The following is a 27,673-nucleotide window of genomic DNA, read 5'->3' as shown; positions in this document are numbered from 1 at the left end:
AAGTTAAATGGGGTCCAGGAGTTCTGCCAAAATCCCTGCACCCCAGGCCTCTGATGTGCTCTGATGTCTCAGTGGGGTCACTTACATCCCCAACACAGGGCCCCTTCAGGGCACAGGGGCCCACAGCTGTCCATGTGTTCTTCCCCAAGGGTGACCCAACCCTGAAGTCCATCTGGAAGCTACAGTTCCAGTCCCAGTGGCCTAAAAGATGGGCAGCAGGGAGAGGCCGACAGAAGCACTTTTCGGAAGCTGTCACCTTTAACCAGGTCAGCATAGAGGCCAAGGATTTTACAGCCCAGAGTGGGGACAGTGCTTCTGCAAGGTGTGACCCTTTATACAAACAACTGAGCCACATACCGGGTAGGGGAGAGTACACCCGCCAGCCCAGAGCGGGGGGCCAGCCCCAGGGGATGGAACCATGCACGAGGAACGATGCTTGAAAAGACGACAGATGCACCAGGTCAGGGCTGGACAATAAGTTTATACACACCCTCATCAGGTCGAGGAGCCGCCGCGGGCTCCAACTCATTTACAAGCATTTCATCACAGCGCCTGCTTGGGGGCCCACAGGCGCGACCAGGCTGTCCCTGTACAGATCCTCACATCGCAATAATGCTTTATTCAAGGGCAGATTAATATGCAGCTTTTTGGGGGGGATTTTTACAAATACCAAAAGGAACAAATCAAGCATCCTCTATAAAACTTTCCAGACCTCTGGGGAGGCCTGCGAAGCAGGACAAAGTGCTCTTTACACAGGACTCGTAGGACTTTCAAGTATCCGAGAGGCGTTTGTGAATGCCCTAACCATTCTACCTACACATGCCGGGCCAGCGGGGCACTCAGCAGGGGCTGAGCGAGCTGGTGGGCACGGGGCTCTCGCTGGTGTCCATTCCCACGGACCCCCCAGCTCCAGAAGTGGTTCCACACGGGGTCGGAGCCTCTGCAAGGCAAGAGAAGGAGGGGCCTTTAGCTGGCTGCACCCCCAGACTGGGTAGGGGCCCAAGTCACTGCCCCCACGCCCTCCTTCAGACAGCTACACTCATTCACGGCCCTCAGAGCCTGTCCCCTCCTGGGCTCACTCGGCAAGAGTCAAACATTGGCCTCCCTCACTGCCCCCTCCAGGTGTCCCCGACTCAGCCCCTTCTACACCCGAGACCACCCCAAGACTCCACGGCTCCCCTCCTGCAACCCAGCCCAGGGGTTGGAGCTGCAGGTGCAGCACTGCCGATTCTCTGGGAAGCTTCTGGAACAGCACCACAACGTGGTCAGCATCCAACTGCTGGCCCATTACTGTACCTATTTCTGTCATGGCTACTGGAGCCAGTCCCGCTGTGCACGTGGCAGCTTTCAGATAAGCCAGATCCTGCAGACCGTGGACCAGAATGCACTGCCCCCACCCATCCAGCCCACTCAGCGCCTTTTGGGGTCTCTTAGCTCAACCCCCTTGTTTACAGACAGGAGGAGTGTGGGAGCGACGGGGCGTGCGTTCTTCTTTTCCCGCCAGATTCTCACCCACGACATCCGAGATGTCCAGGATCACACAGTCGCCGTCCTCCTCTTCCTCCTCCTCCGTGTCTGCCTGGAAGCCATCGAGGTCCCCAGCCCCGACCTGGACAGACAAGGGGGCACGGGCCATCAGCAGCAGCAGCAGATGGGCCGGTGTACGCCCCCACCTGATCTGGCAACAAGCTGCAGGGGTGTGCTTCAGAACCTATGCGCAAAGGAGCCTTGTCAGGGGGTTGGGGGGTGGGGGGAGGTTCTCGCCAACGACCTCATTCAGATCTCCCAAAACGACCACCAGCATTATTTATAAAAATAATTGGCCGATTCTGAATCAGCAATCTGGCTTTCTGGTTTGATCTGAAGATATAGTGATAAAACACCCACTTTCACTTTCTCTTGAAATAAACAGTGGAGAACTCCGCCAGCCAGCGTCGCCTCCTCTGCCCAGGGCTCAGCCCCTCAGCCTGGCCCCCAACAACTCTCTCTCGTCACTCATGTTCGGACCACTATTGCCAGTGACAACACCATCTGAGCCGCTGTGGGCAGAGTCTCCACTGACTTTCTGGACCTCTGTTCATCGGCTTTTACCAGAGGGGACAGAAGGACCACGTGGAGAAGGGCCAATTTTTAAGAATTAATTAATTGGTTAAAAGGGCCAATTTTAAACACTAACCATCCATACAAGTGCCGCTACTTTATGTAGATGAACAAAGAACCAGCAGAGGCAGAGATGGGCTTATTTCAAAAGGGGAGGCTCTTTCTCAAAACTCTCCTGGAATTCCTCTGTGACAGAAATGGGCATTTATTTGCCTGGAAAAGGGGCGATGGTGCAGGACCATGCGGTGTGCAGCCTGCTGGCCTGGCTGGGCAGCCCCACGGACACGCCAGCAGCCCCCAGAGCACGTAGCACCGATGCCTCCAACCACCCATTTCCTGAGAATTCGCTGGCTGAGAAGAGCAGAGTTGGGCTCTCCCCACGCTGATTGGGGGGCACTCAGTGGGTCTGTGGAGCAACACGAACGAGGTGTCCTGGGCACCGCCACTTTGCGGGGGGCTCCCCAGCCGCAGCCCCACACACACAGGACAGGTGCTCAGGCTGTTGCTACTGCCCGCGGGGGCCCAGCTCTGGGCTTGGAAAGGCCTTTAGCCACGATCAGGAATGACCTCCAGGTAACACCTGTTCGGGGTCATTTTGATCACAGGCGATTTCGGACTGGAAGGGGAAACAGGGCCTCTCCCCATTTCAGAATAAAATCAAAGCCTAAAGCTCGAGTCGCCCCGGGGGCCACACAAGACCGCAGTCCTGGTGCCTCGCTCGGCCCTGTTCACCTGACTGATCGTGATGCCTCGGGAACATGCGGCGTAGCAGGCCAGCTATCAACTCAAAAGGATCTTTAAATTCCCACAAAATTGAAAAAAACAAAAAACAAAAACTGAAGCAAAAATTTGGAAAAAAAAAAATAAATTCCCACAAGTTAGGAAAGCTCAACCCCATCTAGAATCTGTGCGGACGTTCATGGTTTGACAGCAGCTATCGGCAGGGTAGGGAAGTATCAGCGGCTTTCCCGAAACCCAAGCCTAAACTCTCCACAGGCTCCGGGCCTCCAGTCTTACCTTCTAGAAATTTACCTGTGTCAGGCGCGTTTATGTGGGTGCTGTCAGCGGGGGCCGCCCCGGCTAAGGCTGCCCCAAAGCCATCCCCCCACCCTGCCCTTGCACCGCGGAAGCCGAGTGAGGCCGCCTGGCCAGTCCTGTGAACCCAGCTAAGTAGAAAGTCTCTGCTGCCTTGGTCTGCCGGCGGTAGGTGCCACAGCCATGTGTGACCACGAAAACAAAGGCCACACGCTAAGGAAGGAGGGAGTGGGACACGGGGGGAGCCGGTCATTACCGGAGCTCAGGACAAACCCCCACCCTGTGTGAAGCTGACGCTGGGGCCCTGTGAGCAGCAGCCCGACACTAGGACCGCCGAGCACTGCGTCCCCCTCTGCAGAGCAGGGGTGAGGCTAACTGCCCACGGCGCGGCTCCCAGGACACCCCAGAAGCCAGGCGCTCAGAGCTTCCTCCCCATGAGGCACACACTGTGCTGGCCCACGCTGAGGTCCTGCACCTGGCACGCGGCATTTCCTAAGGGGCTTCTGATATTAATTTAGCTTTGAAGATTGATTTACTTATTTGAGAGCGAGCCAGTGCGCACAGGCAGAAGCAGGCGGGTGGAGGGCCAGAGGGAGAGGGAGGCTCCCCGCTGGGAGCGGCCGAGCGGGCAGGAAGCCTCTACCTCAGGACCCCGAGGTCCCGACCGGAGCAGGAATCACGAGTCAGACGCGTCACTGACCGAGCCACCCAGCCGCCCTCCGAGGAGCTTTTACAATGCAGACCTCAGGGGCGCTGGGTCAGCGGCGTGTCTGGCTCAGGTCATGCCCTCAGGGTCCTGAGATGGAGCCGCACGGTCTGGCTCCGCGCTCAGCGGGGAATCTGCTTGAGGACGCTCACTCGCTCGCTCTCTAAAAATTAAATAAAATCACACGGAGACCCCAAGTTCCTCGCTCTGACGTGCTGAATCAGCGTCACCGGGCCCAGGACGCCCAGAATCCCGAAGCTTTGGCGTGCTCTCTGGGTGGTACGTGTGCCGGGAGTGGTTCTGGAACCCCAGGGGCAGAGGTGAGCCCTGCGAGGGGCCGGACAGGCTTCGCTTGCTTTGCAGCCTTCGGTTGAGTCCCCAGCACCGCTGAGCCTCTGGAGGGCCCCACCTGGAAACAGGGCACGGGAACGGGCGACTGATCACGCGCGGACCATCAGGTGAGACTCCCCATTGTGCGGATTCCCGGACACACAACCGGGGGTTTTCCTTTCCTGGCGGCTCAGCACGGTAACACAGCATCTTACAGACGAAACGCAGGGATTCCCAGAAAGCGCCTAGCCTAGCACCTGGCATTTGAGGGAACGTAATAGTGGCTAAAATTTGTTTTCAGGGCGCCTGGGTGGCTCAGTGGGTTAAAGCCTCTGCCTTCAGCTCAGGTCACGCTCCCAGGGTCCTGGGATCGAGCCCCGCATCGGGCTCCCTGCTCAGCACCTGCTTCCCTCTCTCTCTCTGCCTGCCTCACTGCCTACCTATGATCTCTGTCAAACAAATAAATAAAATCTTAACAAAAACAAAAACACTGTTTGTCCTGAAAGCGAGGACCACCACGGGGGAGAGGGCACCATGGAGCTCAGGATGCAGCCGGGGCCGTCCCTCGAGCTCAGGTGAGACTCCACATCCACGCCCACCAAACGGGCAAGGACATGGCGGGGCCCTGAAGGAAGGCTGCCCACACAAACAGACGAACAAGGCCATTTTCAAGCTGGGGTTCCCACGGCTGGTTTCAAGCAGAGCCGGCCATGTTCCGGCTCCGTCTAGGACTGCTTGGGGAACAATGGTGCAGGCCCTGGGAAGGTTCTGCCGCTCACACACAGCTCGAACACCTGACAGATCTGCCGGAGCCCGTCACCGGGGCTGAGCCCCAGGGAAGTATTTGCGTGTCCCAAGCCCTGCCTCCTCACCGCAGAGGCTCCCCACGGTGCGAGGGGCGAGCCGGGTCTGCAGGCGGGGTGGAACCCTGCACACAGCCCTGCGCTGAGGACACAAACAGTCCCGGTTTAAGAGGGAGGTTTACAACGTGTCAAAGGCCTCGTCTGCCTGCAGCAGCAGGGCGAAGGCCAGGCGTCATTCCAGGAGCAAGCTCTCCCGCCTTCCTGCTCTGACGGCCACTGGATTTACTAAGCTGAACGGTGCCTCCTGTCAGAGAAGCCGTGGGCAGGAGCTGGGGGTATGGGGGCATCACCACCCAGCCCGCAGCATGCAGCTCCCCAAGCCACACGACCCCCGCAGAGGGCGCCGGACACGAGCCGGAGACACGGCTCCAAAGACACCTTCCTCGCACTCTCCTCGTGAAGTCTGTTAACCCAAGACGCCTGCCTAAGACAAGCAACCGGTACTTGCGCCGCAAAATGGGTTTCCGGTAAGAGTAGCTGCGTGAAAGGAAGAAACTCATCACATTCCTATTCCAGCAGGAAAAAAACACACGTCCAACAGCAGTGAAGGCTGGAGCCGGGTTCCGCCCCTCTGCGCCCGCAGCCCGCCTCAGAGATGGCGCCGCCCCTGCGCCCCCAGGTCCCCACACTCGGCTCCTCGCACTGGGTCCTCCCAGCGCGGTGCGTCAGTGATCAGGGAGCCGCCCGTGCTCCCGGTCATGATTCTGCTCGCCCCTGTGGACGAGGTCGGGCAAAGCCCAGATCGGTCAGTGCTTCCAACGACAGGAAGTGAAGGCAGAAGCAAAAACATAAAAAGGCTGAGAAGTGTCCACACAAAGAGCACCGCTGGGGGCTAAAAAGGAATGAGCCATCGGGGTGCCTGGGTGGCTGGGCACCGGGCGAGCACGCGAAATCGCTACCCTTCCTGCTCACTTTTGCTGCGACTCGAAAACTGCTCTAGCAAAGACACTTCACAGAAACTAAAAAGCGCCCATGGGGGTCTCCCCGCCCGCCCCGCCCCTCACCTGCCCGTCGTGCCTGCGCTTCTTCATGAACTGGGTGATGCACATGCTGCCGCCTGACTTCCGCTTCAGCGAGACGGGCGTCCCCTGGCTGGGCCCCGCGGCGGGGACGCCGCCACTGTCCTCCCTGGTGGCCGAGGGCACCATGGTGACGTAACTCCACTGGCACGGCACGGGCAGGTGCTCCTGGTCGAAGGTCTTCAGCACCTGCGGGTGGACGTACCAGCACATCCTGAAGTCAGGCCTCTTCTCGTACACCGAGTTCTCGGAAATGATCCGCTTGAGCCTGGCCTTGGAGGGGACGGCGGCGTCCTCGCTGGTGGTGGGGGTCTGCGGGCGGGAGGAGCCAGGGCTGGGCGGGCTGGCAGAGCTGCTGTCGGGACTGGCCGCGCCCCTGCCGAGCAGCCCCTGGCGGCAGCACTCCTGGAACTCCCGGATGATCACTTTGCTTCCGTTCACATTCCCGTGCAGCAGTGGGAGCAGCTGCGCCAAGACTGGTGGGGGCGGGGCGGGGAGACACGGTCAGCTGCGGGGTGGCCTTTCGAGGTGAGCTGCGGGAGGCTGGGCAGCCCAGGTCTCCCGAGGCGGGATTTCTCCGGATAAACGAGCATGCCTCCCTCCGTGTGCCCACTCCTCCCGAGTCACGGGGCTCCCCGGGCTCTGAAGAGCGAGGAGGCAGCGACCTCAGGCATTGTGACCTTGAGCCCGGCCCTCTGCGGAGTGTGCTAATTAGAGGGCCCGGTCCTGCCGTCGTATCAAGAAAGCAAGAGATGCGCTCAGCCGGCGCTGCTTTCGTGACTGGCCGACAGGCCTCCTGCATCGCAGTCCAGCCGCCCAGCAGTCTCCCTGGGCCCAGGACGCTGGGAGCCCGATCCCTTCCCGTTCCCGGCAGGCACCGGCACTCACTCTGCTGGTCTCTCTTCTCCCGTCTGGAGGCCTTGGGCGTCTGCTCCTCCTCGGAGGGGACCGTCTCCAGCAGGCACGCCGTGAACTGCTGCAGCACCTTCCGGTCGGCGCCCCCGTCCTTATCAGCTGCCCAGACGCAGCCGATCTTCACCGGCTGGAGCACGCGGAACCTCTTCCCCTTCGCCAAAAACTCGTCCCACTCTTTGGCCTTCAGTTTCTGACGAACCTTATGGTTCTCTGGGTCAGCACACTCCTTGCAGGGCAGATAGCAATGCTCTCTCAGGGTTCCCAGGCCCCTGTGCCCTCTCGTCCCACCCCCGGGCCAGGGAGAGGGACGAGCACGCTGGGGCTGGGCACAGCCGTCCACACGTCCCGGCCCCCACCGTGTCCCACACCCCTCTTCCTAACATCACCGCCGGGAAACAGTGGTGTGCTTTCCTAGATGCAACGAAGACTGGCACTCATGCCCTTTGCTCTTTGGACGTGCCCATCCTCTCTGGCCATGACCAGCAGGGGCTAAAGTATTCTATCCTCACCAGTAAGCCGCTCGAGGCCACTCTAGATTTTCTGGGGACAGTGTGATGCCAGGGCCGTCCAATCACCAACCCCAAACCCCACGCAAAGTTCACCCTCGAGGCCAGGCCCAACACCGCTCTCAGAGACGGGGAGGCCCATTGACTCCACAGCCTGCCTCGCTGCTTGGAAATGTACGAGGAACACCCGCCCCTCCAGCCTGACTTGGGAGAGACAAAACCACTCCCCCAGGCAACAACATACTTCTCCAATCTCCACTGTCCCAACATGACAACCTGACCTGCTGTCGGAGCCCTAAAAGCAGCCATCTGCCAGAGCCTAGCACGTTGGTGGCAGAGGTTGGGGGTTAACTCCAAGGGGCACGGGGGAACCACCTGGAGACACAGAAAGTTCTAGATTTTATTTCAGGTGATGGATTTACAAATGTTAATCATTAAAGCTCACTGTGCTCAATAACTAAGATCTGCATGTTTTCTTATAAGTTTGTTATACCTCAGCTAGGAAAACGTAAACAGAACCAAAGTGCTCTAGCATAAATATCCTGGCCTCTGACTCGGGTTTCTCCTCATGCCACTGCCCTATCTGGGATTCTCTCCTACCTCTGTAGACCCCCACTACCCTCCCCAGGCAAAACTCAAGCTCAGGCCCCTGAGACCCCACAAATGACTATGCGTTGGGGTCGCAAAGCGCACGTGGTACGAGGGTGGGTGAGATGGGCCGTCGCACCGCTGTCACAGCCCCCAAACTCGCAGCCCAGCTCAGCCCAGCGAGCTCTCTCCGAGACAGTCACTTCCCCACTCTCCCCTCACCTCAGTGACTCCCTCGTCCTCAGACAGGTACCCATGGGGCACAAAAAAACCATCGTCTTCATCTTCATCGTCTCCCACATCGTCATCATCATCCTCAAAAAAGAAAAACGGTTCATAATATGTGGCAACAGAATATATACATCATTTAAAATGTTAACCTGCGAACATCTAAGGAAGGCAAAGGCATCTATTGCCTTGAGCGTCATGCTCATGGGCGCAGGGTGAAACCCCGTGAATGTACCCTCCTTATTATTATTATTTTTTTAATTTTATTTATTTGACAGACAGAGATCACAAGTAGGCAGAGAGGCAGTCAGAGCGAGAGGAGGAAGCAGGCTCTGCTGAGCAGAGAGCCCGATGCGGGGCTCAATCCCAGGTCCCTGGGATCATGACCCGAGCCGAAGGGCAGAGGCTTTAACCCACTGAGCCACCCAGGTGCCCCTGTATCCCATTATTTGAGGGGGGCGGTGGGGGTGTGTGTCAGGCAGAACACAAGTGAGCGAAGCTGCCCAGATGTAAGACAGGAGGGGTGGGTGGGGACCAGGCAGACCAGGGGTCAGCATGTGCCATCTCACAGGCCGGACACTGCTCAGTCCCACTGCCAGGTGAGCTAGCATCACTAGCTAAGATTTTCCAGTAGATGCTGGAAATCTGGTTGTTTTTAACTATTTTTAACATAAAGATTTATTTATTTATTTGAGAGAGTTAGCACGGGGTGGGGGTTGGGGGTGGACAGCAGAGGAAGAGGGAAGGGGAGAGAGAGAGGACCCCGAGCAGACTCCCTGCTCAGCGCAGAGCCTGGCATGGGGCTCCACCTCACGCGCCTGAGACCACGACCCGAGCCGAAACCGAGAGCTGGAAGCTCAGCTGATGAGGCCAGCCGGGTGTTCCTGGAAATCTGGGTGTCCCCACCACCGGTCAGACACAGGCTGGCTGTGAGTGTGAGCGCAGCCTTCTGGGGGAGCCGAAAGCCATGCAGGCACATGCTCACCCCCTCGCTGTGGGAGAGGGACTCTCCCGGCTCCTCCTCTTCCCACTCCTCGTCACTGTCCACCTCATAGTCCAGGAACTTCTGAGGAAACAAAGACGCAGCACGTCATGGCTCTTTTGGGGCCGGCAAAGCAGAAAACACTGGAATGGCAGAGATGCAGGAAGACAGACGCGCCGGGACCAGCAGCACCGCCGCCACGTGCTCACCCTGTCTTGGGCCCAGGGGTCCCTTGGATGGATGACGGCCGTTGTCTTATTCCACGTCCCCCAGTATGCCGGCCGGTGATTCTCGGAGAACTGTAGGAGCTTCATCCTGCCGAACCTCCGCCTGTCAGGAACGCCGTCCGCCTTGCCGCTCTCCACGATCACCACATCGCTGAGGAGGAGACCCAGCAATGCGCCTCCCCGCTCCGCGCCGCTCGCCACCCCGGCTTCTCAGGGAAGCAGGCCGGCAACGTCTTCCAGAGATGGGAAACCACCTGCTCCCAAGAAAGCTAAGGGGCATTCATTCCAGGGACACGGAGCAAGAAGGGGCAGACAAGATCGCCGAGCGGCTGCCCCGCAGGATGTACAGAAGCGGGCTCCCAGAGAGCAAGGGGGTCGACAAGAACAGGGCAACTGCTCCCAGGGAGCCAGGCCGGCCAGTCTGCCCTCTGCAGCGGCAGCTCTCAGCAAGGCCAGCGCCCCCGACACTCGGCACTGAGGTTTCGGCTTTAGGCCCCGGGGGGGCGGGCAACTGGCCATGACGAGCCCACAGCGGCCCAGAAGGCAGGGCTCTGCCTCGGGCCCCTGGCATTTTCCAACTGCGCTCTGACGTCACCAACAGGCAAAAGACGGTCTCCCCGGCCACTAACCTGTTATGAATATTCGTATTTCGGTTTGAAACCATGGTGGGTCCGGACCTGAGGGGCTGCCGGCCTTTCAGATCTCTCAGGAAGGAGGACTCGCCATTCTGTTGCTGGAGGAGCTGGTCCAACTGATCACAGAGGTCCTGGTCGAAGGCAGTCCGAAACCGAGGGGCAAGAACCATGTGCTCTTTAATTTCAAAAGGGGCGAACTTCCCGCAGGAGCCAGCCAGGGTCTGAAAGGGAGAAGACGACGTGACGCAAGCGGGGGAGGGTGCCGCCGGGCACACCGCATGGGGATGCTCCTTTTCACGTTCATCCAGGTCCAAAGTCCAGGGAGACACACAAAAGGCTACACGCTGTGTGAGGTCATTTACACAAGTTTCCGGACAAGGCAAAACTAGAGGCCAGAAGTCACATCAGCAGTTGCCAGGGGCTGGGGGCCAAGCAGGGAGGAGGGCGCCAACTATAGGGAGCCAACTGGGGCCACAGCAACACTTCAGCTCTTGAGTATGGGGTGCTGCGGAGCCCTACGCGTTGTCAGAACTCACCAAATGAGTGAATTTTACACCGCATTATACCCACTAAACACGGCTCTTTAAAAAGAAGGGGGCGGGACGCAATAGGACCCGCGATCCCGGGAGAGGGAACTGAACCCCCAGGGAGTGACCGCCGCTTCCCCAGAGCTGCACTGGGACAAGTGGACTCACGAGCCAGAGCCCATCTCAACACTGAAGGCGGACATGAACCTGCACATCGATGTCTGTTCCCTGAGAACCATTCATCACAAGTTCTGGTGCATTTACTCTCTCCTCTGAGTTCGGCAGCATTGGCCATGTCTGTCAGCGGATCCCAAAGCTGGCACACGAGGACGTGCGGGGTCAGGAGAGTCCCCGTCTGTGAAGCTCAGTATAAGCCAGCCAGCCTCCAACCTCACTGAGGAGAGAACACTACGGCAACCTCCTTCACCGAGGCCCCACAGAGGGCCGTCTGGGGGATGCTCCGGGATGGGATCCAGGCTCCAAGATTTTGCATATCTCCTTGGTGATTCCCAACTTGCAGTCAAAGCCAAGAACCAGCTGACGGCCCACCTCACTAATGAGCAGGTACTGGGCTATCAGACACCCAGACAGGACAGAGTTAGGGCTGAGCCCATAGGACCAAAGACTCCAGCCAAGCTAAGGAACTACACATAAAAAACAAATAGTGGCCTGGCTGGCTCGGCCAGTGCAACAGGCGCCTCCTGATCTTGGGGCTGGGAGTCTGAACCTCACATTGGGTATAGAGATTATTAAAAAACAACAACAACAACAAACAAACTTTAAAGATTTATTATTTGAGAGAGAGAGAGAAAGAGAGATCACAAGTAGGCAGAGAGGCAGGCAGAGAGGAGGAAGCAGGCTGCCCACTGGGCAGGGAGCCCGATGCGGGGCTCGATCCCAGGACCCTGGGGTCATGACCTGAGCCGAAGGCAGAGGCTTAACCCACTGAGCCACCCAGGTGCCCCTAAAAAAAACTTAAAAAAAAACAAAACAAACAAACAAAAAAAAACAACCAGTGAAAACTAGACCAAAAAACTAGGAAAGAGATGATATCTGTCTATGGCCAGAGGGCATACAAGGCTTTGTAACCATAAGTCAAATGCTATAAAAAATTTAAGGGACACCTGGGTGGCTCTCTCGGTTAAGTGTCTATCTTTGGCTCAGGTCGTGATCCTGGATCGAGCCCCACATCGGGCTCCCTGCTCAGCGGAGAGCCTGCTTTTCCTTCTACCTCTGTCTGCTCTTCTGCCTACTTGCATTCTCTCTAATAAATAAATAAAATCTTAAAAAAAAATTTTAAATGTTGACATTAAAACATGAAATTTGTAGGCCACCTGGGTGGCTCAGTCAGTTAAGCGTCTGCCTTTGGCTCAGTCATGATCCCAGGGTCCTGGGATCCAACCCTGCATTGGGCTCCCTGCCCAGTGGGAAGTGTGCTTCTCCCTTTCCCCTCTTTCTGCTTGTGCATGCTCACTCTCTCTCTCCCTCTCAAATAAATAAATAAATAAATAAATAAATAAATCTTTAAAAAGAAAATCCTGGCTGCAGAAGTAACTCCTAGAGGTCAGAGCAAAAGCCAATCCCGTAGAAAAATAGGTAAGAAATAGGAATTGGCAAGTCACAGAAGAAATCAAATGGCGAACAAAAGACAAAAAGATGTCCAGCTAGAATCAAGGAAAATTGTAAAGTGAAAGAAGAACGTCAATTTTTTTGCCCATTGGATTAGCGAAGGTAAAACATACTCCATTCTGTGCCAGTGCCTGTGGGGAAGAGCTCATTTCCCCACGAGGCCTAGCACGGACATTCCCGCTGGGAGGGCACCTGGGCAGGACCAATACAACCAGTCATTCTGTCCGAGTGTGTATCCCTGGACCAAGCATCAACCCGCTTCCAGGCAGCCGTCCTAAAGAAAGGCACACGTGGGGCACCTGGGGGGCTCAGTCCTTAAGCATCTGCCTTTGACTCAGGTCACGATCCCAGGGTGCAGAGATCGAGCCCCATCTTGGGCTCCCTGCTTAGCGGGGAGCCTGCTTGTCCCTTTCCCACTCTCTGTGCTTTGTTCCCTCTCTCGATGGTCTCTCTCTGTCAAATAAATAAATAAAATCCTAAAAAAAAAGGCACACATGCAGAGAGGATTGTCAGTGACAGTCACTGTGCCACTGATGGGGCATCAATGGGGCAATGGCCGTAGACGGTGACACCATCCATACTATGAAAAGTTAAGTGGCAACAGAAAGAACGAAGCCGACCCAAACATACCAGCATGGCAAGAATCCAGGATTCAGCGATGTAAACAAAGCAGGGACGGAACACACTCATGATATGTATGTAAACACACAAACATATGAAGACGTGTAAATGCGCAGAAAGCTCTAGACGGACACCCTTGCATCGGAGGAGACGGGTTACCTCTGGAGCGCAGAGGGAGGGGGAGGGAAGTCTGGGGTCTCCAGAAGCAGATGCTGCTGGAAGGCGACAGATACCAGCTTGGAGAAGCAGAATTCTGTGAATTCCAAACGGTTTTATGCTTATTCTCGCCTCCCACCCCAAGCCTCAGCTCCCTAAACGTAAGCACTACGTCTTCTCTGACACCTTCCCACACAGCTCCTAACGCAAAACTGCTCAGGAAGCAACCTCCGAACACTTGGCGGTGCCACTTTTCGCCTTTTCAAGGACAGAGCGAACAACAAAATATTGTGTCTCCAGCCTCCGTCAGAAGTAAAACCTCCCTCTGTAAGCAGAGACCCCCTCTTGATGACCCTGGTCAGAAGATACCCTTGTACTTTTCAGAAGGACAAACGTGACAGAGAAAGTCCAGCAGGAGGAAGCCGGGCGCTTACCTTGGGGGCCTGCGGGGTCTTTGGCTTCTGAAAGAACCTTGTGATTTCGGCCTTCTCCGCTTTAATGCGCTGCAGCAGAAGAGAAGATGAACACGAAGAAATGAAGAGAGACGGTGGCCCCAAGAACGCAAGCCCAGCATTTTAAAGATGAGAGCACTCCTTTGCTGTCAGCTCTCTAAACCCACGAAGGCCCGGGGGGCGTCCGACACTCCGCATGCTCGCAAGCTGCAGCTGGAACCCGCGGGGGCCACCTGGCTTCCCCAGGCAGAGGGGACGCCCGCAGCGGTCCTGTGACAATAACCTACCTTCTCCTCTTCCCGCAACCGTTTTTCCTCTTCCTTTTTCCTCTTCTCCTCCAGCTTCGCCCTGGGAGACAGGAAATTCAGCCTCAGTCCGGCAGCTCGGGTGTGCGCACACCCAGCCCGGCTTGGGAAGGCCGGCCCCGGTCCTGGGCAAGCCTGCGTGTGCAGGGGTTGGGGAGGGTGCGTGCTCCCGTCCCCCCACCCCACCCCCACCCCTCCTCCAAGGGCACACGCACTCCAGCGCCTCCTGCCGCTCCTTGCGCCGCTCCTCCTTGAGCCGCTGCTTCTCTGCCTTCTCCTTTTCGTCCTTCTCCCTCTTCTCACGCCGCTCCTTCTCCTTCAGCTCCTTCTCCTCCTCCTTCTTCTTCTTGGCCTCTTCCTTGGCCCGCTTGGCCTCCTCCTTCAGCTTCTCCTTTTCTTCTTTCTCCGCCCGTAACTTGAGCTGCTTGCCCAACCGCTCCCTGTCCTGCACCAAGAGAGGGTCCCGCGGCTGTGTCCCTGCGCCCGCAGGCAGTGGAGGATGAGGAGAGGTGGCCCACCCGGGAGGGACCCTGCCGGCCGGCGCCCTCCCACACCGGCCACTGGGAGAGGAGTGACGGCCACCAGCCAATGCTCACAGGACCTCTGCGCAATTTGAAATAAGCTTCACTCAAAATACCATCTTTAAACATGGGGCGGAGTTTATCTTTTTACTTAATTAAAAACAATGACATAATCAGAAAATGAGGATAAAATAAAGACACAAAAATACCTGTAGGTTTTGCTTCCCTACCTTTAAAACAAAAGCATTTTTCTTCCCACCCTCCCCAAACCAGATCAAATTATAGGGTTTATTTTTTTTTCTTCTGAAATGGAAGATCGGGATGAGGCAGGGACTGGGAATCTGCTAAGTCAGGGGGAAAAATGAAAATAAACAATAAAAAAATGAATTTGCTTTTATCTTTACATCAGTTCCTCATTCCAAACAACCATCACACGGCCTGAGGCCCTGCATCAGTATCTAAGCCCGAGCTCCTACTCAGCAGGCGAGACACCTGCCAGACACCGGGGCTCCCCTTCTGCCACAGCACCAGGGAAAGTGTGAGGACTATTTATGTCGGAAGTGGGTTTCTCAACATCAGGAGCCTGGCAACTCCGGTTTCGGTCTGGGCATAGGACTCTGCCCTCGTCTCTAGAGAATGTCCCACCTTCTGCCCTAAGAAACCTCTCATTGCTTTAAGGAAAGCCACAGAGGCTCTCCGCTAGTGATGGCGGAAGCATTCCGTTCTCACAGAGTGCCCACCCTCTGCACCTTCCGCGCCGGGTCGGATACTTGAAGAAGGTGCCTGGACTGGGGAAAGCATGCAAGGTGGTGAGGAGTCATGTGGGCCCTTCTTACTGCTCAGTAAGAAGGCAGAAGGCTTCTGGAAACCGGCCATACTTAAGCCCCATGTCCCTCCCCCACCCCATGTGTGTCAACCTCTGAAATTCTCTAAGAATGAGAGAAACTCTAAAACGACCACCAAAAGCTGACCCACAAGAACTGAATGCAGCCATAAGGCGGATGGCATAGGAAGCACGGGGTGAGCCCAGACCCACTGTCCTCATCACCCCTTCCACAGGCTGGCTGGGCTGGGGAAGCCCACTGGCCTTCTCTGCTCCTTACGGCAATGAGAACATCCTCTGCTTTGCAGCGTGAGACAGGTAGGGACCCCCAGGCGACAGAAACGAAGACTCAGAAGCGACACTAGACAGTAATCACCCATCTAGCATCGTGGCCCCCAGACCAGCACAGCACATGGGAAGGGGCTGGTAAGTGTCAGCTACAAAGCCCAGCTATCAAGACAGTAGGAGTAACAAGGATCATAACAGAAGCTTAGAGAGACTACGCGCAAAATCTTCACTAAAATGATGCAACCCACAAGTCCCAGGGCACAGTTGTGTGAAATGAAGCAAGATTCAAAGTCATGGTCAGGACAAGCGGGGAAAGGTGACAACAGGCAAAGGAGGGGTGCAGGGGCCTTGCTTACTATCCAATACAAAAAGCACAGCAGGTTAACTTTCTGTTTCAGGGAAAATGTCTTACTCTTTGCAGTTTGAGCTTGTCCTTCTCTGCAGAAGCTTTGAGTTTCTTAGTTATCTGAAATGAAAGATATTTCTCTTTAAACATGGCTTGTTTCAATCACTTCAGTACATGTAACATATCACACGCTTCTCTGGGAAAGAAGGGGAAGGGGGAGTAAGGGGCTCACACTACTGAGAACTTCTTTACAAAAAGGGCTCAGTGAAAACCTTCCCAGTGACTAGTTTCCACCAAACAGAACCAAAAACCAAAATGTCGCGGTGGGGTCATGAACTCCAAAGAACATTGACATGCACGTCTCTGGGGATGAAACAGGAGACTGGGGAGACAGATAACAAAAAGGAAGGGGGGCCAAGCACAGCAGAAACACGGCAGGCTCAGCACCAAACGGCAGTGGACAGCCAGCCTCGGCGTCCGGCAGGTGACACAAGTAAAAGGCTTTGTAACAGAGGACATGAGACACACCCTGCGTGAAAGGGACAGAGCCAGTAACCCGGCACAGCAGCCCCTTCTGATTTTTCCAAGAGTTGCTGATACTGGTAATTTTGTTGACATTTTCTATGTAATGTCTAAAAGTTAACATTGTGAATCAAATACAACGGGTGTGTGGCGCAGCTTCCCATGAGCCACCAATGTGTACTCGGCCTTCTGAGGCGTGGAGAGAACGTTCGGGGAAAGGTCAGCTTGCCGGAGGTAGTGATCTGGTCTAGGACCCCCACATCCTAGAGCACAACAGCCTCTACCGCCCAGCTGCAGGGTGAGCACGGCCGGAAGGACTCACCAAGACGCACCACTGGCTTCACGGCCTCAGGTTTGAGTGTGAACAACTCAGACTACCGGCCGAAGCTACCTCCAGAGCGGGGAAGCCTGAGAACCAAACCGTCAGATGGAAAAGCGGTGCGGAGAGCGCGCGCAGAGAAGCAGCAACTACCCAGGCTCCGTGGAGACAGAGAGGCAGCCAGAACGTGAGACTGGAGACTTGAAAAACCAAAGGCCCATTTTCCTTGAGATGCTCTGACAACACTGACAAGACTAGGTCGCGATGATTCCTTGGGGAAAGCCCAAGACCGTGTGCGGAACACAGCCTATAGATGAATAAATCAAGACGACATCCTTCTTACTTGGGACACACCGAGTTTTTTGGATTAAGCCTTCCCTTAGGAAATGGCAGCAGTCACATGAAAGCCACACGCCGGCAGGACCTCAAATGCCTCTAGCATCATGCCAGGATGCTCGAGCCTGTCTTTACTGAGCCCGCACCAGCACAGATGTCAGCTTCCGAAGCGGTTTTACCAAGGGCTTGAGAAACACCACCCGCCTCTCCAGAGTCTGCTCTGCCTGCCAAGTCCCCGGACATCACCCCCACCAGAAAGGATTTAAGAGCAGCATCTGCAAGTTGCTGCATTTCTGTCATTGTCCTCTGTGTTCAAATGGATAGTACCCAATGTGATGGCCGGATTCCCACGCCAGGAGTGCACTTGGGAGAAAAACACAGTCAGTGCCTTTGACAGAGCCTCCCCTCCATGGTGAGTCCGGCCAGGTGACGGACTCCCAGGAGCCGGCTACTGATCGATGACCAGAGCTGTGATCATTTCATGCAGAACCAGGACGTACTGCGTCACTAGGAACCCAGATGGGTCTCACTGGTCTGACAGATTATCTTCTCGACATTTGGTCCCAGTGTTTATGAAACTGTCCCCAAGTGGAGACCACATGCGTCACCAGTTTGGAACTTGGCTGCCAAAAACAAGACCAAGACTCCAGCAGGAAGCTGACACACACACATCGACGCCCTGGTCATCAAGGCGGACAAAACCACGGGCACGAACCTCACGTGGCAGGACCCATTCAGAGCCACTTGCTCTGACTTTATGTATACAGGGACGTCGATTTCTTCACTCCGAAGCAGCAGTGAATGAGGTGAGGAGAGGCAGTGATGCAGCAGGAGCAGCTAAAAACCTCCCCGCAGGGGAGAGACAGCAGCGGGGGAGATGTGGGACCTTTGCAAACCGCTCCAGCCACGGTGGAGGGCGAGCGAGCAGGAGACATTCACCTGGGCCTCTGGGAGCTCCCAGTGCTACTTAACAGCAGCCCAAGGAAACATGCAGAAGGAAGCGCATTACAGTTGCTTTGTCAAGGCTGAGAATTAGAGACCATGGAAACATCTACCAACAAGACTGACTCCGTAAACCGCAGTGTGTCCAGACCACAGGTGTAAGACATAGCAGCTAACCAGAGACCTTCCCAGGCCTGTAGAGAAAATATCAAACATACGGAAGATACCCCAGAATGAAAAAGAAACATATTTACAGCACATGGCTCCTATAAGGACACAAAACGATACCGTGTATTCCCAAGGATCTCTCACATAAGCCACAGGGGAAGCATAAACTGTGACAAACTCCTGGGAGAGCTGGGCTGGAGGGAGTGTCATGCTTCAGTGATGTTTTTTGAACATGAAGAATTTAGCACTTGTGTAATTTAAGTTATACCTGGAAAAGTTCCAGCAATCTGGGCTCATCTGTAGAGATGCCCAGATTCCAGGAACACAGCTGTATCCACATCTTCGTTTATGAAAAAAATAAACCTCTTATCGCCATTAAAGCAGGCTGAATTCACGGCTAAAGCGCAAGCCAACTTCTATTCCAGATGGTAAAATGCTCCAATGCTACGGAGCGACCATTTAGCCAGAAGAGCCCGCATGAGCCCAAACTGCGTTCCTCCAGACCTATTCTCAAAGCAAGAGTCTCCAGAACCCTGATGCTTTAATGAACACAACAAATGACATAAGAAACAACAGAATGAAGCTTTTTGGGCGGACTATCTCAGACTCCCTGGGAAGATACAGCAGGAGCTGCATCTTAAGTTCCCTGGAAGGGAAACACGCACGCACGCATGCGCGCACTAGAGAAGCATGCCTAGGGCATCCAAATGCAGAGATTATGGTACCAACCCCAGGACTGTGGAAGCCAAATAAAACCAAACACGTTACACTGTAACATGAAACAATATGTGAGCTTCCACTAAGTTTCCACCTACAATCAGGAAAGGAGAACGTGGAGAGGGAAAGTGGAAAAACACAAGTATTCCCCAAGCTAATATGGGTCAGGAAACCCTTAAGCCCCCCAGGGAAGGTGCTGGTTGAGCACCAAACACAAAACTAAGCGGCGAATTGGAAACTCCTGCTCCTGGGGAGGGGGGTGGTGGGAGATAATGCACGAGGCTGTGGGTGTGGTTGCAAGTGGTCCATCTTGCCCGCCCCCCCAGGGAGTCTGGCTCTCACAGCACGGGGAACACCTGATAATCACTTGGCTTTGCTCTCATCCGTCCAGTGCCAACCACCACCAGGAGGCTCCACTTCCACTCCTGTGACCGACCAGCTCACCGGGGGTGACGGGCGATTTTCTGCCGCAGGCTCTGGGGCCATGTCAACCTTCGCCACTCACAGTGCAAATTATTTGCAAAGCCACGTGGTAACACTGCCTTCTCGACTGTTTCAGACCTCCAGACCTGTGTTGAGAGCGAGGAGCCAACACCCGAGGCGCAGGATCTCCTAACCAGCCACTCGGTTTAATGCTCGGCTTGCTGAGGGCGTTAGCAGACAGAAATAAAACTGTTTCATGACAAGGCCCAACTATGTCATTTCCCAATCCTCAGGCTTGGCTACGGGTATAAAAACAAACTTAAAAAATAAAGTGCTTGAGAAGAACGGAAACACGTGTGCATGTGCTGTTTTCTAGGCTAACTGGCTGTAACACGTCACATGACAAGATCTAGGCCAAGGAGCAGCAGCAGGCTGGAAGGACTTCATGGCCGGACCGAACAAGATGGCTGACGGCGAAAAGGGACTCAACTCTGATTCTGAGCGTCGGAGTAATGGCTCACATGGAAGTTTAAAAATGTATCTCTGTCTGCAAGAAAAAGATTGCTCCACTCTTGCCATTTTGAAAACCTAAAGAGAAAGCCACTGTTTCTTTCCTTCTAAACTCCTCAGGAGATAAAAGCCATGCAGTCACCCAGAAAAATAATTAGTCCCTTAGAGATCAAATCTCACAAAGTGATCAAAGTCAAATCAAGCAGGTTCAGTGGAGACTGAATGATCCAACCCGGGATCTGATCTTACATTAAAACCACCTAAGGGCACCTGGCTGGTTCTACGCGTGGAGCATGCGACTCTTGATCTAAAAAGTCATGCGTTTGAGCCCCACGCTGAGCACCGAGCCTAGTTAAAACAAACAAAAACGTAATGTGAACAAAAATTCTACAAAACCAAAACACCGAAAACCAAAAACCAAAAAACCCAAACCAAAGGACGCCATTATACACACTTCTGGATTCTTGACTCATTTTATCAGTTTTACCCAGAAGACCCTAAGGGGGCATGAGAGCGGAGACAGCTGCCACCGTGCTGATGACAAGCCAGCAACAGGGAGGCATTTCGAGAGTCATCTTTCTGTGGGTCCTTAAAATGGGGCCATGTTTTCCTTTGGCTCTCGTCACTCTGGGGGCAGTTTTTCAGTGTCTAGGTCTGGGTGTCCAGGCTGACGAGAGCTGACCCTGCAGAATCCCCATTTTAGTCTTCCTGCTGTCTTGGGATCTCTTCACCAAGACTCCCTCCTATCAACCCCCTTACGAGCCCGCGTTAGAACAGCAAGGAGAAACGGAGCTGACATCTGACACGAGGGGTCGCAGCTGCCTGCTTACGTGTGCTCCTCACTAACATGGGCAAGTTGACTGGCACCACTCCTCAGGTGTGAACAACCACGGCTACCAAGATGGCAGTTCACAGAAGACACCTGACACGCTGGTGACTAACAGAGCCACCAGCACATCGCGGGGTACATGTAACCAAACACCGTTCACGGTTTTGATAGCCAAAGAATTCCCAATCATGGGGCGCCTGGGTGGCTCAGTGGGTTAGCCTCTGCCTTGGGCTCAGGTCATGATCCCAGGGTCCTGGGATTGAGCCCCGCATTGGGCTCTCTGCTCGGCAGGGAGCCTGCTTCTCTTCCTCTCTCTGCCTGCTTGTGATCTCTGTCAAATAAATAAATAAAAATCTTAAAAAAAAAAAAAAAAAGAAAGAATTCCCAATCAGTCTGTGGCCCCACCTACTTGGCCACTAACCACCTGGGCCACGCAGTATCCCCAGGAGGAGAGCAAGAGGCTGAATCCCGTCGCCATTGCCACACCGGCATTCGGCAGAGATACTCACTCTGCGGATAGGTGTGCAGGTTGGGGAGGGCCTGGGACTGCCGTGCTGCTTTTTGGAAACAGACTGCCCCTCGGGTGAGCTGGTGGGAGAGGAAGAACCCCGGGATGAGTGGCTAAGAACAGAGTCTTCTTCAGGGCTGGACTCCAGCGTCTCACTCTCAGAGGGCACGCCCTGGTCTGTGGGTGTCACGGGCGGAGACTTGGCTTGAGGAGGTTTCCCAGCCAGAATATCCCGCAAGACCACCACGGGCACCTTCCCTTTGAACAGGATGCCCCTGGCTTCACTCCAACCATCCTGGTCCTTCTCCGGGCACATTCTTGCGTCACTGGTTGGCACAGGGCAGCTTGGGGGTGAGCCTTTCTGCCCATCTCCACTCCTCTCTGGGCCCCCAGAGTCGGCACCCTCCTTCTCGGTTTTGCATGGAATGTCGGAAAGGGTCTCCTCAGGACATGCCAGCTCATCCTCCGGACTGGCCTCCAGCGGCCCCCTGTCACCTCCAGCTTCTTCTCCGACCCCACTTACAGCCTCCTCAGAGGGAGAGGCTGCAGTATCTAGTTTACTGTGGGCCACAAGGCCATCTAGTTGGTCACTCGAGTCCTCCGTCAAATCAATGATGACCGCGGTCTGGTCAATATTGGTTTTGACTCTGTTTCTTAAAAAGTTATCTAAGGGACCCTTCCCGTTGACAAGTTTGGGACTACAGTCTATGTCAGAGCCCATATGACAGTTGTTCTCCACGGTGTCCAAAGAGGTCTCCAGATCAGGGACTTGACTTTGGGCAGGAGCACCCTCAGAGCTCCTGGTGTCATCTGACCCGTCCTCGCTCTTCTCCTTCGGGACAAGATTCAGGCGCTTGAAGGGCAGACGAGCTGAAACAGAGAGAGAAGGCCGTCTTTACAGGGTAAGTGTGAAAGGCGACAACCCATCGATAATTTGATATTCCACAAGCTCAACAAGCATCAACCTTGCTGGGCTGGAGGGGATTCCGGGGGTCCAGGGGGTCGGGACTTCTCTAGGAAACACGGATGCCCTCAGGCTCCACGGTTTGCCCCTGCCCCTGATCCTGTCACCTCAGAGACTGCTGCCCTTAACGTGACTCCCCTCAATACCAAACTTGCCACCGGTTATCACGGGAAGAGGAAAACTGCTCCAGTGGAACCAGATACCAAGTTTTAAACACCAGAGGGGCTCCTGGGTGGCTCAGTGGGTTAAGCCTCTGCCTTCAGCTCAGGTCATGATCCCAGGATCCTGAATCCTGCTTCCTCCTCTCTCTCTGCCTGCCTCTCTGCCTACTTGTGATCTCTGTCAAATAATAAAATCTTTATAAAAAAAAAAAAGTTTTAAATACCAGAAACCATAGTTTTTTATACAGTTACTTAACTAATCTGGCCTAAGGGCAAATAAACACTCTTTTTACACCAAAGGATTTGGACACATTTATCGTCCTATACAACCGTGGTTCAACCAAGGGCAGCGGATCTTGCCAGGGATTTCTGGCGGAGTCTGGAGATATTACTGTTTGTCATGACTTGAGCGACCAGGGACGCTGCTAAGCCATACAATATAGAGGACAACCTCGCACTGTAACAAAAAATTACAGAATGTCAACAGTGCTGACGTAGAGAAACCCAAGTAAGGGCAGTGACCACTGGATTTGCTCCCAGGAACCTAAGTAAACAGCAACATGATCATAGGGGCTCCACAGCCTCTGACTGGAAGGTACAAATGTTAGCTCGCCTCTAGCCCTTGAGCCCTGACGACCCTAGTGGAAGGCCCCTGCTCAAAGAAAACTAAAAATACTGCTGAGGAGATGATGAAGGATACAAGCTAGGAACAGTATTTAACCCCTCCCCAGACAGTTACCTTGTATTAACTTCTTGACTGGAAAAGCTGGTCTGTCTTTGCAGTCCATGGCTGTGAATGAAGTGTCAAAGGATAAGTTATTAAAAGTTGGAAGTAATTCAAATGGAGCCACCTAACATGTCCAAAGTGGTTGTCCGGTGGGAGCGATTTTGCCATCCCCACCATGGGGCCTTTGGCAGTGTTTAGGGACATTTTTGGTTGCTGTGAGGGGGAGTGTCTAGTGGATAGAGGACAGAGATACTGCTAAATATCCTAAAATACACAGGATGGCACCCAAGGCAGAATTATCTGCCCAAAATGTGAACAGGTTGAGAAATTCTGCTCTCAACATGGTCACACCTTCTCATTCTGTGTGGTAACCATCGCTCTGAAACTTGCATTATGAGGTCTTCTCCCCCTCCCCCACACAACAACAGCTCTGTGACAACACGGAGACTTGTTCCACACTGTACCCTGTGCACCTAGCTCAGAACTGGCACATAGTGGGACACCAATGAGCATGGTAACAGGGACAGTGAAAAGGGGAAGGATGGGGCAAGTGGCTGGCTCAGTTGGAGGAACACACTGCTCTTGATCTCAGGGCTGTGAGTTCAAGCCCCACACGGAGTGTAGAGGTTACTTAAAAAATAAAATCTTAAAAAAGAGAGAGAGAGAGAAGAAAAAGGGAAACAAGTGCAAGCAGAGATGACAGAAAACACTGCATTACAGATTTCACCATTAATGACCCCAAAATGTCCTCCTCCAATCAAACCATCCCCACCACCAAATCTGCAAAATCAGAATAGGACTAATTTTCTTCTTAAATGGAGTCCGTACAGGTAAAACAATTTAAAGCATGTTGAGCTTGCCAGGGTGGACCTGACGTGCTATTAAGAAATAAGGGAGAGTATTTTCCTGCATGAAAAAAATGTCAAAAAAAGCATCTAATAATATCAAAGCTGAGACAAAAATGACTGTAAATAGAGCTAAGTCTTTGGGAAAATATCCTTAAATTGGTTAGAGTAAGTTTAGAAGCTGGCACCTGCTAGATCTGGCTTGAAAAAATCTAGGTTAGTTATTTGGTGCCATCTACATATGTTTTGTAAGAGATACACACAAGTGAGTATTTTCAAAAAGCAGATCTAGGTTTCTGAAAAACTCAGCTGTCCAGAGATGAAACTGCTCTCGCCTAAGCCCCAGGCTTGGAATACAAGGACCCCCAGGATTCACATCTCCTTTCTTCCCATTTCAAGACAGTATCATTCCCAGGTCCTCTTTAACCAAAGACAGGATTTCCCCCCCTTTTCTGAAGTATACATAATCTTTACCCACGTAAATTTATTTTTAGGACAACCACAAGGATTCACCTGTGTGGCCCGCCAGCTTTGATGTGAGGGGAACAAAAGTGACCTAGGCCCAGAAGCATGAAAGAGTAGCCCACCCAGGGATGTGAACCATTCAAAGGCACACATACAACCCACACACACTTGTGTCTAAAGTTACCAAGGCTCTTTCTTCTGAGATTACATGGCTCCTATTTTACTGAGCCTTAAAAAACCCCTTCCTCTTATGGTAGGAGGGTCACAGTGAGGTGGTTTTTTTAAATTCTTAAATTAAACATTCTTACTGTATCAAATGACCGCTCAAGACGATCGGTCCCAACTTTATTGATATGAATTTTAGGTCTCCGTGAAATTTCCAAGGAGCGGTGCTTCTCAACTAGGGGGTGATTCTGTGTCCCACCCCCTCCTCCATCCTGCCGCCTCTTGGCACTGCTCGGATACCTTTGTTGGTCGTCACAAGTAGGAAAAAGGGGATGCTACTGGGATCTAACGGGTGGAGGCCAGGGACGATGCTCAACCCTACAATGCAAGGGACAGCCCCAGTGTCAACAGTGCCCAGGCTGGGAAGCCCTGGAGCAGACTAGTGGACCTCCCCGTCAGCCCTCAACTCAAGGGACAGGTTGTTTATCAGGCACTTACTATGCGCCAATTGTTGCGCCGGCGCTAGGCACAAAATGGGAGTCAAGCAAAGTAGACAGGCAGTCTGGCCCTCCTCGGCTCACCATCCCACGTTTCCCAGGCCCCGCCAGGTGCAGGAAAGCCCCCTCCCAAGGTGCGGTGGGGGAGGGGAAGACAGATCTTCACCTTGCATAGAGGGCAGGATCAAGAACCCGGGAGCCCCAGCTCCCGGACGAGCCCACCATCCGGGCCTCTTATCTGGGCTTGCCCGACCGGCAGACGCAGCTGTTCTGGTCCCCGAGCCCGTGGGCCCCCGGGCCTCAGTTTCCCCACACGGTCCAGCTTGCTCAGGGGACACAAACGCACTCGGCACCCTGCAAAGCCAGCCCCTCCACCTCCCTGGGCCTCGGTCTCCCCTCCGGGCCACACCGACCCGTCACCGTAGAGAGCCCAGCAAGGACGAACTGACGCAAAAGCGCCGGGGAAAATGGTCGCGGCCGCAACAATAACGTCAAGGAGGGCGCCCTTCGGGTCGCAGAGCTCAGGCTTCGGCTGTAACAGCCGCCCCGACCGAACACCCGCCGAAGAGGAGCGGGCCTGGGGCCGGGAGGCCCGTCCGCCCCCAACTGCCGCCTCCGCCTGCGCAGGCCGCGCGCCGCGCCCCCCCTTCCCCTCAGCGCGGGACCGAACTGACCTGCGGCCGCTCCCCTGGCGCCGGGCGCCCCGCACTCCAACTCCTCCAGCATCGCCCCGGCGGCGGCTCGAGCTCTCCTCAGGCGGCGGAGGCGCGGGCTCTGCTCAGGCGGCCACTGCCGCTCGCCCTCCCGCCCGCGCCGCTGCTGCCGCGGCCGCCGAGCTCGTATTTGGCGGGAACCGCGGCGACCCCCGCAGCCCGCACGGTGATTGGGCGAGACAGCGTCACGTGACAACCCGCCTCGGGAAGAAGGGAGCGCCGGGAGCATCCTCGCGAGAGCCGAGGCTTCCATTCCTCCCATGGCTCCCCTATTGATATTCCCGCGGAGGACCGGGGCTTCCTCTCGGCCGCCGGTCATTGGCGGGGAGGAGGTGCCCTGCGATTGGAGGCAGAAGATGTCAAGCTGAGAGTTCAACACTGTGATTGGCTAGGCGCGTGGGATAGGTCGGCAGGAGGAGGGAGGGCCGGGCTCCTACGTCATGACGAAACGTTTTACGTAGGCTGATGGGTGACAACCTGAAATTGCGGTTTAGAGGAGGAAAAGTGTTTAGTTTATAATGATTGGGCATCAGCTGAATATTATAAGTATTAAAACTATAAGTGTCTTTTTTAGGTGAACAACAGGGAGAAAGTAAATTCTGTGTAGCGCTTTAGAAGCATTTACTGTGCACCAAATATATTCAGAGGGAATGAATGAGATGGATCTTTCTGGTGTAATCTTCAAGATTTTTGCACACACTGTTTCCTCACCTAGAAAACTCTCCACAGCATTCTTCCTGGCTAGTTTCTATCTAACTTTCAGATCTTAGATCTGCACCTCAGAGGAGCCTTTCCCTCCCTATCCCCAACAAGGTGAAATTCCTACAACTGGGTTCTTTCCCCCCCTTCCCTCCCCCCCCGCCCTTTTTCCCTTACAGTTTTTTTTTTTTTTTAAGATTTTATTTATTTATTTGACAGAGAGAGACACAGCGAGAGAGGGAACAGAAGCAGCGGGAGTGGGAGAGGGAGAAGCAGGCTTCCTGCTGAACAAGGAGGCCTGTGCGGAGCTCCATCCCAGGACCCTGAGATCATGACCTGAGCCGAAGGCAGACGCTTAATGACTGAGCCACCCAGGCACCTCTCTTTTTCTTGAAGCAATTACAGCTTATTTTTTTAATTAACTTGTTATTTGATTTAGTATCTGTATTTGTCACCAGCTCCATAAGGGAAGGAATAATTTAACACTGTATCCCCAGTACCTCTCAGAGACTGACACATTAGCAAGCTCAGTAAATAGTTGAGTGAATGCATAAACTTCATTTGATTGGGCTGTGTGATCATGTAGATTAAAAACCTCACATAGAATAGAAAACTTCCACTTCAACCAGCAAGGCTTAGAACCATTTTTCTTAAGTTTTTAAAAAAATTTATTTGGCAGAGACCCAGCAAGAGAGGGAACACAAGCAAGGGGAGTGGGAGAGAGAAAAGCAGGCTTCCCGGTGAGCAGGGACCCTGCTGTAGGACTTGATTCCAGTACCCTGGGATCATGACCTGACCCAAAGGCAGACGCTTAACGACTGAGCCATCCAGGTGCCCCTAGAATTAGTTTTCTTTAGCATCAATTTAATCTCTCAAGCGGAGAAGTTAGGAAAGAAGACTGACATTTAGCCCAAGTTCAGAATTCTATCAATTCTATAGATTGGATAATTAAAGCTGAATTATTAGGCATATCATTTGGGGCAAGTCATGTTTTACTCAAAGCATGAGATTCCCCAGTATGAATCATGACATTCTAGCATTTTGCAATGATTTAAACCAGAGGGTCACCATTGAGTGCCTTTCAGAATCACATGGGGAATTAAAAAAAAAAAAACTATTCATAACAGCCCCATCAGGATCTTTGGGAAGGAGGTTTTTGGCGTACATATTCTGAAACAATCCTCCATCTAGGTCCAGTACCTTCTGTTGAGGCATTTGGAAACTTCCAACAATCTTCTGCTTCAGAAAATCACCCAAATCTGTCAGAGATTTCAGCACTGAAGTTGCAAACATGTTAGCTCTAGCCACTTTCTTGTTCCTCTTTTTGGATTAATTTATCTGTCTCAATTCATTATTACTTC

General features: G+C 53.9%; 1 protein-coding gene across 6 annotated transcripts; it reads right to left on the bottom strand.

The window, feature by feature from the left end:
- Positions 1 to 461: 461 nt before the first annotated feature.
- CHAF1A (chromatin assembly factor 1 subunit A) lies at positions 462 to 27,673 on the bottom strand. Of its 6 annotated transcripts, none has more exons than XM_032883598.1 (16): positions 27,513 to 27,671; positions 25,575 to 26,090; positions 22,941 to 22,991; positions 21,078 to 21,946; positions 15,869 to 15,922; positions 14,040 to 14,269; positions 13,807 to 13,867; positions 13,502 to 13,570; positions 10,129 to 10,355; positions 9,482 to 9,650; positions 9,276 to 9,356; positions 8,285 to 8,377; positions 6,942 to 7,194; positions 6,039 to 6,529; positions 1,513 to 1,609; positions 462 to 940 (listed from the first exon to the last, which is right to left on the bottom strand). In XM_032883598.1, exons 2-16 carry the CDS (start codon positions 25,930 to 25,932, stop codon positions 840 to 842), a joined length of 3,204 nt encoding a protein of 1,067 aa, XP_032739489.1. In that variant the 5' UTR covers positions 25,933 to 26,090; positions 27,513 to 27,671; the 3' UTR covers positions 462 to 839. The 6 variants fall into 6 exon arrangements, with proteins under 6 accessions (XP_032739489.1, XP_032739491.1, XP_032739492.1 ...); XM_032883599.1 differs by having other exon boundaries at positions 828 to 940; positions 6,052 to 6,529; positions 27,513 to 27,673; XM_032883600.1 differs by lacking the exons at positions 25,575 to 26,090; positions 27,513 to 27,671 and adding an exon at positions 25,314 to 25,390.

The sequence above is a fragment of the Lontra canadensis genome, unplaced genomic scaffold, assembly GCF_010015895.1.
Source record: "Lontra canadensis isolate GAN:19392208 unplaced genomic scaffold, GSC_riverotter_1.0 scaffold88, whole genome shotgun sequence".
NCBI classification, from domain to species: domain Eukaryota; kingdom Metazoa; phylum Chordata; class Mammalia; order Carnivora; family Mustelidae; genus Lontra; species Lontra canadensis.
Note: the sequence above shows the minus strand (reverse complement) of the source record. Positions and strands in the feature narration are given on the sequence as shown.

Coding starts and splice junctions, on each gene's coding strand:
- CHAF1A (XM_032883598.1), bottom strand. CDS start 25,932: ATGACCGGCGGCCGAGAGGAAGCCCCGGTCCTCCGCGGGAATATCAAT. Junction 14,270..15,868: donor ACAAGCTCAAACTGCAAAGA/GTAAGACATTTT, acceptor CTCTTGGTGCAG/GACAGGGAGCGGTTGGGCAA. Junction 1,610..6,038: donor AGCGCAGGCACGACGGGCAG/GTGAGGGGCGGG, acceptor TTGTCTGTCCAG/GTCGGGGCTGGGGACCTCGA.